The sequence below is a fragment of the Phaethon aethereus genome (assembly GCF_964289735.1).
Source record: "Phaethon aethereus genome assembly, chromosome: 2".
Taxonomy (NCBI): domain Eukaryota; kingdom Metazoa; phylum Chordata; class Aves; order Phaethontiformes; family Phaethontidae; genus Phaethon; species Phaethon aethereus.
This window is the reverse complement of record NC_138582.1, coordinates 1,747,322-1,757,329: the sequence shown is the minus strand read 5'-3', so window position 1 is coordinate 1,757,329 and position 10,008 is coordinate 1,747,322. Positions and strand designations below refer to the sequence as shown.

The window sequence follows — 10,008 nt, the reverse complement described above, 5'->3', positions numbered from 1 at the left end:
AGGAGGAAAGAAAAGATCCAAAACACTTGGCAACTCTGAAGAGGAATTAAAAGTTCACATCAAAGTCACTGCAGTCAGGATGAGTGTCACAAGTCAGCAATACCCGTTTCAACTAGAAACCGTGTGTTTTCTTTTGTATACAAAAAAGGCACAAAATTCCCATATCAAACTCTTTCATTAGACAAACCCCCCAGCCCCACCCCTGCAAAAAGTGCGGCAGCAGCACTTGGAAAAAAAAAAAGCTTTCCAACAGCACCGAATGAGCGTGACGTAACATGAAAGGCACTGTCTCAGAATTCAAAGTCCTCATCGGCCATGTCGATCGCCCAGGCAAACTTCTCCCTCTGCGTCTTGTTGTAGATCTTCTCGATGGGCACGCCGAACTTCTTGCACCTGTACAGACCACAAGACAGAAGTGGGGGCGTGCTGCCCGTCTCGCTCTGCTCCCACCGCAGGAGGTACTTTCTGCTCGGGGTGCAGAATCGTTTACCCATAACAAACTCCTTAGCCCCAAGCTCCTTAAGAAATTACCTTTGCACATCTTTATTGGTAGTGGCACAAAATGACCCCTCCTTGCCCTAACCTCAGAAGGGACACCCTGCAAGCAGTCGTTTGCAGCAAGGGAAGTATCAGCTCTGGACTTTGCTCACCTGCCCCCAACACCTCCAGGGCAACCACTTGCCCAAGCAGGTCTCCCTAGCCAGAAAAAGTTTATTCCTTTCCCTCAAAGGCTCAGGCATGTGTTTATCCCCTTCCCCAGACAGTCCTAGGTGATCTGCACATCTCTAGAGGAATATCTGCCCCATAGCATGCACAAGACTTACCAAGCTATGGTAATCCTGGGGTCCAGGTAATTCAGCTTGGATGTGCCCAGAGCGATCTGCTTGTTCTCCTCCTTGTCTGTGGCCTGGACATTCAACTTGGCCAGCTGCTCTTCCAGCCTCTTCAACAGCTTCTTTTTCTTCTCCACGTTGCTGAGGGCAGAGGAAGAGCAACACAGATAACATCTTAAAGGAGAGAAGAAGCAGCAGAGGTGAAATACAGAGCAGTTTTCCTGGTCCGCTGTTGCCTGGGAGCATGATGGGAAGCCAATGAGCTTCGATTCTGAGTAGTCTCTACACTCACCTTAAGTCCTGTAAGGCCTGAGCCTAGAAGTACTCCAGAATGGTAGAGTCAAAGATGCCTTTCAGCACTAACGTATTTCTCATACTTTGACCCAATAAGACATTTTTATAAAAATGTTATTACCACCAAGGTTGGGCAAGCACAGAAGCAAGCATCCAGCAAAGCCCATCTCCCTCAAATCCAGGCTCCATGAGCAATGACCATCTCTGACAATCTGGTCACATCTCACCAACACAGGGCATAAGTAGAAAACAAGAAAACTCAGAATACAATGTAAAATACAAGCCTCATTTCTCTCCTCCAGCCTCCTCCTGTCTCTGGGCAGCAAGTCACATCTGGGCTCTGGGAGCAAATTTGAACAGACCCCATGCAACGACTACTGCAGAGATCAGATAGGCCACAATCCACCACTCAGGTGTCCCACAAGAAAATCATGCATCAAGGTCAGTCTGTGTATCCCCAGCTCGGCATCCTTTGCACCATGGCATTTATAGGATAATTGCAAGCCACCAGCTTGGGTTGAAGTCTCAGTACTCAGCGAGGTGTGCCCTATCACAAAGAAATCTCCCTGAAGGAGCAATTTGCAATCCTGCTGTTACAAGGAACCACCCACAAGACCTCCACCCATCTGCCAGGCTGCCATGGAAGGCACTCAGTACCCAACAGCAGCATGTCAGCGCTGACGAGCCACACGTAGGGTCTTGGACCACACCATCCCCATACATAGGCCCTCTGCAAAAGAGGGCTGTAAGGAAGAGTCACTCACGCTTCTGCTTTGGCATCTTTTGTATCTTTGAATTCAGCTTTGGCTTTTTTCAGCTCTTGCTGGGCTTCCTCCACCTGTTGCTTCTTGGCATCGATCTGTGAAGGTAAATACAAAGCAAACCCATGCTCCTGTCCTCCCTAGAGGTTTCAGCCACCTCCTTCTTTCCCTTTCCTTTGACACATTGCTCCTCACTTTCTCACCAGCCCTACTTCAGAGCCAACAACTTGCCCTTGCAGCATTTGCTGGAACTTAAGTGTTTCTTAGCAACTTGAAAGAGATCCTCACTCACCAGTAGAGTGTGAACAAAAGCTGAGGACAATTAAAAAGTGGTAGTTTGAGCTATTTCTGTAGTAGACCCATGAAATTTCAGCTGGTTCTCCTGCAAACAGCCAGACAGGAAAACCAATTTCCCCTGGTCCCAAGCCAACTGTGTTGAAGCTGTGCCATTACAAGAGGTACCCAGCTTGGTTTGAAGATACCAAGTGATAAAAAAAACAACCAAACAAATTCTGTGTCAAGTATGCTTCATCCAGCATTTGAGTTTATCCCATTCTCCCTCCACACCTGGATTGCTGATATCTCTGCACTGACTAAAAAAGCCACTGTTCCTGGTTCATTCCCTGCCATGCTTGTTCAGCATGATCTCTTGAGGCATCAGGTTATTCATAGGCCTTCTCCCCATCCCTCCCACCAAAGAAAAAAGATCAGAGGTAAGTTCAGATCTGGGGCTTTCATTTTGGTCTGTCCCACCTTGGTCTGGAGGTTTTGCATTGACTTCTCAAAGGTTTTTGGTGTAGACCTCTGATGGTTGCACAGGATGGCCACGGCTCGGTTAGCTCTGTTATAGGAGAGGAGTTTTCCTGCAACATTGTCTTCAGCTGCAAATAAATGGAAGCATCGCTCTGTCTCCTTTCTGAGCATTGGGGAAGGCAAGGAACAGACCAGAACAACAGCAAGTTGTTTGCCTTTCCCATCCTTCCTCAGGGGAGAGCAAAGCTAGTTGTGGAAACTGGTGAAGAACACTTGAGCATCATTGAATCTGATACTTTGCCTCATCACTCGTGTATCTAAGGCAGGCAAAAATAATGCAACCAACCAGAAATGCAAGGAAGGAGGGAGAAAAAATACTCCCATCTTGGCTATCAGTTAGCCAGACTATCGCTGGACAGGTAACTATTTCTCTCTTGGCATGGTTCCTAACCTTCTGCATGCTCCCATAAGATACATACCACTCCACAAAGTGGTGCCTCACCTGCCAAGGAAGAGCAGGCAGTTCTAGGGACCCCAAGGCAATGGGTTGACATCGCTGAGCCCAGTGGCTGCACAATACAGCCAGTGATACCATGAACACTGTTAGTAACTCACAGTTAGTGAGTGCCTTGAGCTGCTCCTGCAGGGTGATGGAGGCATTGTAGGTCCTGAACACTTTGGCACTCAAACCATCCATCAGACTCTGGAGGTGTCTGTTCAAGATGGATGTCTGAAGGAAGAAAGATAGGACAAAGCGGAGGTGGGGGAGGAAGGAAAAGAACAAGCAGAAGCCAGGACAATAAAGCACTTGCTTTTCAGACAATCATCTTCTGTGTAGGCAACCAAATTAGGCATTAAGTCTTCTGTACCTTGCAGATCTACTTGTTGGCTTAGGGTCTCATCTATCAAAAACTGGCACAAATTCCATCTAAACCCACAAAGTTCCTCTAGAAATCAACAGTTTCTGCCCGTCTATGCCCAAGAGGACACATCTCACATCTCGTGTACAACACATCTGATATCTCTGTTCTACAGAGCACCTGGGGCTGCAGCTGGACTGGAAACAGAAGGTGCTAAGAAGAGTCAACTGGGGTTTGGAGGAAGCCTTACTTGTACCAAGAAAGCCATCACAGATAAATCCTATATAACTAGAGAGGAGCAGCCTCTTCAGAGGAAAGATGAGCAAGTGGCTTTGTAGGGGATGCAGGCAGAGGGGGAGCATGGGTGGCAGCACCCCATATCCTATACTGAGGAAGAAGAGGTTTTTGCAGGGGAGTAGCTCGAGAGGGAAGGCTGCAGCACATCTCTCCAGCATCCCTGTGCTCCAGAAGCTTCTCACACTTCTGCCAAGTCCCAGAAAGGTATGAAAGCATCAAACGGCTGAGGTTTGACACCTCCAACAATGCCCCAAGCAATGCGTGTGTGGGCAGGCCTTCCCAGGCGAAAAAAAAGCCCAAGCATATGAGTTAGAGGAGGGAAGGAGCAGAAAGCCATGGGTTACCTCATGGGTGCAGGCAGGCAGCCAAGCCTGCATTCAGAGAAGCAGAGATGCTACCAGTGCAGAAAAAGAGTGAGGCGGTGGGGGAGTGGGGGATCACAGCATCCCAACAGGGTGTTCAAACCATTACAGTGCTGTCTCTGGAGGGGAGATAGTTAGAGCCAGGGTAAGGGATGACACTGATGCAGCACCACAGCCTGGGAGCCTGCAGGCTGCACAGGGGTGTCATGGGTTAGCTTCTACTCCCTCTGGGCCACCAGCGCTGTTTCAAAAGCTTAGAGGTGACAACTCACATTGAGCCTGTCAAAGAGGTCATCTGCTGGGTCCTTGTTCTTCATGAACAGCTCCAGGTTCTTGAATACCTAAAGAGGAGGAAAAGATGGCCCTTATCAGGGACAAGGAGCAAATTGCTCCCAGACATCTCCCTCATCTCCACTTGCCTCCTCATCCAGATAGGCTCTGATTCAGACTCATGTAGTACACATCCTACCACACCACCAGCCTTCTCAACTTCAAAGGCTGCCACTGGGACTTCAAGGCCACTGGTACCACAGGCTGTTTCCCCCTATCTCTGCTATCGCTAAGATTTGTTTCCCCACAAACACCGTTAAAATCATCTATCCCATGGGCAAAGCAAAAAATAAAATATTAATGAGGACAGTTCAAGTCCTAATGCCCACTAGTCAACTGAGGATGCTCCAGCAGGAGGCAGGACTTCTCTCACGATTCACAGGCTAGAATAGCCTCAAAAGACCTATCCCAAAGCTTCTTCCCCTTCTCCAGGCCAGGGTTAGCATGTGTGTGTCCTTGTCACCCAGCACCATTGCGTCTCACACACATGCTGCCACGGTGGTGTTAAAGCACAGGAGGCATCTTTGCAATGGGTTTCCAATGCAGATTGGGGACTGATGACCCCTGAGTGAACCAAGCCACCCAGCTAACCCTGCACTAAATTGCCACGCCAGCCGCTGCCTCCATTTCTGCCTCACTCACCAGCTTCTCCACGGACACTTTGTTGTAGTAACGGATTGAGTCTTTCCCAAGGAAGTCGAACTCCACCACATGCTCCTGCCCATCCAGCTCAGGGTGCAGCTTGATGTGCTCCACACGCAGGGAGCAGCAGCCAACTGTGTCTGCAGTCTCCCCTTCCTCCTTCTCATTGCCAGCTCTCAGGGCCAGCTGGAAGGAGACAAGAAGTCATCCACCCCAGCCCACCACAGTTCCCCTTTCCAAGGTCAAAGTGGATGTGGACACCAGGAGGCAAAACTAAAAAAAAAAAGAGCAAGCTTTCTGAGGACAGTGCCTCAACTAAATGCTGCTGGGACCCTGGTGGAAACCAAGCAGTGATTGCCTCCAGCAGATTATTTCCCTGCTCCAAGAAATCTTATAATATCCCCCCAGAAGAAAGTTATCCAGCTCTCCAGTGGGGCCTTTGCCATCATGCAGGTAAAGTCCAGGAAGGACAGTACAGCCCCTGCACTGCCACACAACTGCATCCTCACATAAGCATCAGCAGGTAGTAGGAGTCACCACCCTTCATGATCACTGCCAGATTCCTCATGTGGAGCAACCCTGGCTAGAGAGCAGACACCAAAAAGCACTACAGGGCAGGATGGGGTGGATCAGGTAAGTTAAATCCCAACCTCCACATGGATGGGAGACCTGGAGGCCAAGGTGAAGCTGCAGATACCTTATCAATGAAGTAGAGGGCCACTGCTCTTTGCCGCTTCTTCATCTCCTTGGACTTCCAATCGGCTCTGTACTGAGCACGGATTTTGTGGACAATATCCTTTAAGCGCCGGGCTACCTCATACTTCTGCCAGTCCTTCTCCCCCTGGAAAGAGAGGCTGAGACATTTCCACCCAGTGCCCCATGTTGCTTCCACCGCTATCAGTCAAAACCTGTTCTGGGAACACCTCCAACATCTAAACACTGCTAAAACCCCATCATTTTCTTGAGAAAAATCCATGAAATGGAAAAATCAGAGCAGAAACATCTTGTCTTAGGTTTATGTGCCCTCTGCTGGCTGTTCTGGACCTGGGATCCCGGCCAAGTCTGAGCTCCTCATAGTCTGGAAATGTCCTCCACCAGCTAGCAGCCAGCACACAGCAAGTGAGAAGCCTAGTGGTCAAGCACTGCATGGCCATGGTCGCTGCTGCTTGGACACCACCAACGTGGAATGACAATGCACTTGCTCAGTTGTGCCCAACTTGCACGCAATGTTCTTACCTGCTTTGAGAACTGGAAATAACTTTAAATCACTTTTCCCTCCCCATAGTGTTCATGCACTCCCATGGCACTACAGATGGTGATCCCACCTCCCCCTACCCCGTTTACTGGCTTAAATTAATTCAACCCCCTAGACTCTGGTCCCTGTGGACCCTCTCAGCCCTGGTCTGGCTTTCAGAAGCCTTCCCTGGAAACGTGAGCAGCACGGCACAGGGATGGCTCTGCCAGCAACAATCCATCCCCTGGAGTAGACTCGATGACCAATCATCTCTGCCCTTTTCCCCTTACCACCCAATGGCATGCCAATTAATTTAGTTTACCCCCTTTTTTGCAGGGAGGGGGAAGAAGTCCATTTCTGTTGACGTGCCACATCTCTGCTTTCCCCTGATCTTTCCACCTGGCAAAAAGCCGTTGACCCAACATGCAACAGCTCTGCCTGAACAGCAGCATCACACCAACCTTCAGCTTGGAGCTGGGGTTCAGCATGATGTACTTCAAAGTGTTCTGGATGTTTTCCGTCCAGGAGGCCAGCCAGGTAACTGTGTTGTCAAAGCGCACCTCCTTCCATTTGTGCCCTTCTGGTGGCTCAGGGATCTTGGAGTCCCTGCAGGCAGAGCAGGGTTACATCCCTCAGCCCATGAAGAAGAAAGGTCAACTCATCTGCTTCTTCACAGTGAGCCAAGGACGGTCACTACACTGTAGCATTTCTTACAGAAAACATACATCCCGCCCAAAATTGCACCACCACGTGATCAGGTCTTTATCGTTTGGATAAACAGGAGAACTTGCTGGGCTGGTGGGGAGTGTTTTGAATCAAGCCCACAAGGGCTTCATATGGGTGGTTTAAAACCAATCCAACTCACGTAACTTAGAGGGCAAACACTCTTAACCCAATTACTGCTTTTCCTCTCTCCAATATCCTGATGCTTCCAGACATCATGAAGGATCCATAAAATGAGGGGAAATGGATTGTTTGGAAGAAGAGCACAGGAGAAGGAGTACAGAGTTGTCTCTTCTTCAAAGGGGCCATAGGAGCACTGCAGTGTTTGCAGTTCATGTCAAGTGAACAATGTGGGCACCAGTGGGAGATGGGAGCTGATGACCAGCTTCCCAGCCACTGTACATCCACAGAGAAACTAAAAGTCAGACCTAACTGCAGAGCAGACATCTGGAGGTGACCAGGAAGTGTCAGAACGGCTCCAATGAGTTCAAGCCTCAGGGTGTGCAAAGCCGTGATTGTAGGAAACAGCAAAACCCCACGGCAGCTCCAGGCAGAGGAGGTGTGCTGTTTACCCCAGTCCTAAAAGCAGCCCTACAAGCTCAGCTCTTCCCCTGGCAACTCACTTGCTGCAGTTGATGACAACATCTTCTGGCATGATCCTCTTCTTCAGCATGCCCATTTTGGGGTGGTCACCACGGCCACGGAAAAGCCCCGGTGGCTCAGTTTTAAAGTTGCCTATCTTCTCCCGGTGCCCATCAAGGATGCAGTACCCATACTCCTCCTGGATCTTATCCGCCTCCTCCTTCAGTTTCTGAAATGAGCAACATGCCACCATCATCCCACAAGATGAAACCAAAATCCCATGACTCGTACCTGCCTATCGCTACCCTCCTTTCCCTAGAGAAAGCAAGGCTGGAAAGGCAGAACTCAAAGGGTTGGAGGAAGAGGTGCGCATGAGTCCAAGTCCACTCGCTCTCTCCACCCACTTTGCAAATCCTCACAGTGATTCTGTCCCAGCATGATATGCTGATGGAAGAAGTCTGTGTGCCACCAGCCCCGTAGGTCCCTCATCCTCTGGATAGGGCAGGACCCCAAACCATGGTCCAAGGATGACTCGTACCCTGAAAAGCCATTAAAGATGCAGCATCTGCAGATAAACTTAGTGAAGAGAGGTGTGATGGTCATGGAGACAGAGCTGGTCCAAAGGCCAATGAGGTCCCATTGGACATAACACCAGGAAAGGAGACAAGCAGGAGCCAAAATACCCCAAGCTGGTCCCAAAACATATCAGCTAGTCTCAGATGTCATAGGAAACAGTCCTCACCTGCTTCTCCTCTTTGGAGAGTGCTTTCCGTGCCTCACTTTTGTCCACAAAGTACTTGTGGATCTCCCTGAAGTCACACTTGTCCAGGTCCTTGATTATATTCTGCTCCTTCGAGGTCATCTCCTGAGCAAGATATGAGAGGGGCTGGGTAAAGCCAGGAGGCAAAGCCAACTCTACACAGAGCTGCTGCTTATGCCTCTCCTTCACAGAAAAGGAAATAAGAGACCCACATGCCATTTCTTCAGGAAAATGGGAAGGAAGCAGCCACCCCAGCTATCCTAGCCACATCCACCCGAGGACAGACAAAGCTGCCATGGCAGGAGACCAGGTTGCCTCTGTACACCTGAGCCTGCACCCACAGAGAAGCAAAATACAACCAGCTCCGGGGTGTAGCAACTTCTAACCTCTGCTGTGGAAACAAGCGGTCCCCAAGCGTGACGGCAAGCAGCCTGCAGGCACTGCAGAAGCAGCACAGAAGGTATCTGGGGACATGTAAACATGCCATAGTAGGGGTCTTGCTTTTATTTGGGGACTGAGCTGTGGTGTTGTGGGACCATGAGGTTAATCCTTCAGAAGGACACATGCACAAAAATGTTTGTGAAGCTGTTTGCAAGACCCAGCACCTGCTCTTTTAAATAGCATCACTAAAACTCAGAGGGACCACAAGTGCCAACATGAAGCCCTCAAGGATGCTGCAGAGAGCAAGCCCCAGCCCAAACCCACAAGAAGCAAGGAAATAGATCATATAATTTAGAATTATCATAATTATATGATTATAAATAAAGAAATAAGCCACAAACCCCCCTCATCCCCTCTATCCCACACTGCAGCCTAGAGTCTGCCTGGGGATGGCAGGTTTAAAGGGGAGCACAGACAGCAAGGAAGCCCTCACAGCGAAGGTACCTTCCTCCAGTCATTGAAGAAGTTGTTCTGGAAGATCTCCTTGGTTGTGTATTCATGATCAAGCATTTTGGCATAGAAGGTGGCAATTTCCTCCGTGGCCAGGCTCAGCTTTAGGGGTTTGCCTAGGAAGGGAGAGGACCTTTAGAGTCAGCTATGGGGACAGCCCAACCCCACAGTCCCAGGCAGCTGTTCAGTGAGTCCCCATGCTCACCACAGTGCCAAAACAGGGACAAGGGGTGAGAACTGACACTGGCAAGACTTCAGCACCTCCCCGCACCAGATACAGCCCCATCCACGGATCAATACCTAGAGCACTTGGCACAGTGGGATGCTGCCGCAGCCCATCTGCAATCACACGCTTCATTTTCTTTTCCAAGAGAGTGGAAATCCTGATTTCTGTTAAAGTCGCTGAGCCACAGGGCTTTCAGCAGCCACCACACCATGACGAGACCCAAATGAACAGTTCCATAGGATAACACAGAAAGGTTTGCTCTCTGACCATGTTCACTTCCAGGACCATGCTGAATAGCCAGGATCCCACTTGGAGAGGTTTCATCAAATACCTTCCCACACAGATGGAAAAATCATGGGAAGCTCAAAGCTGAGATTTGTGCAAGATACGGATGCAAGAGCCTCTCATGGCTGTAAAGTAGATCTTGGATCGTTTCTTGGAGATGGCAAAGCCACCATAC

The 10,008-nt window shown here is 49.5% G+C and overlaps 1 protein-coding gene across 1 annotated transcript; it reads right to left on the bottom strand.

Moving 5' to 3' along the window:
- Nucleotides 1–219: 219 nt before the first annotated feature.
- TOP1MT (DNA topoisomerase I mitochondrial) lies at nucleotides 220–9,397 on the bottom strand. Its single transcript, XM_081996931.1, has 12 exons — nucleotides 9,317–9,397; nucleotides 8,414–8,536; nucleotides 7,713–7,900; nucleotides 6,828–6,972; nucleotides 5,830–5,973; nucleotides 5,133–5,318; nucleotides 4,433–4,501; nucleotides 3,257–3,371; nucleotides 2,642–2,769; nucleotides 1,892–1,986; nucleotides 825–974; nucleotides 220–393 (listed from the first exon to the last, which is right to left on the bottom strand). The coding sequence occupies exons 1-12, from the start codon at nucleotides 9,380–9,382 to the stop codon at nucleotides 291–293; spliced, it is 1,512 nt and encodes a 503-aa protein (XP_081853057.1). The 5' UTR covers nucleotides 9,383–9,397; the 3' UTR covers nucleotides 220–290.
- Between the last annotated feature and the right edge of the window lie 611 nt (nucleotides 9,398–10,008).

Excerpts from the sequence above, each read along its gene's own strand:
- TOP1MT (XM_081996931.1), bottom strand. The coding sequence starts at position 9,382 with ATGCTTGATCATGAATACACAACCAAGGAGATCTTCCAGAACAACTTC. Across the intron at positions 4,502-5,132 it reads AAGTGTCCGTGGAGAAGCTG|GTATTCAAGAACCTGGAGCT; the intron begins GTGAGTGAGGCA and ends CCTCCTCTTTAG. Across the intron at positions 1,987-2,641 it reads TGCAAAACCTCCAGACCAAG|ATCGATGCCAAGAAGCAACA; the intron begins GTGGGACAGACC and ends TTACCTTCACAG.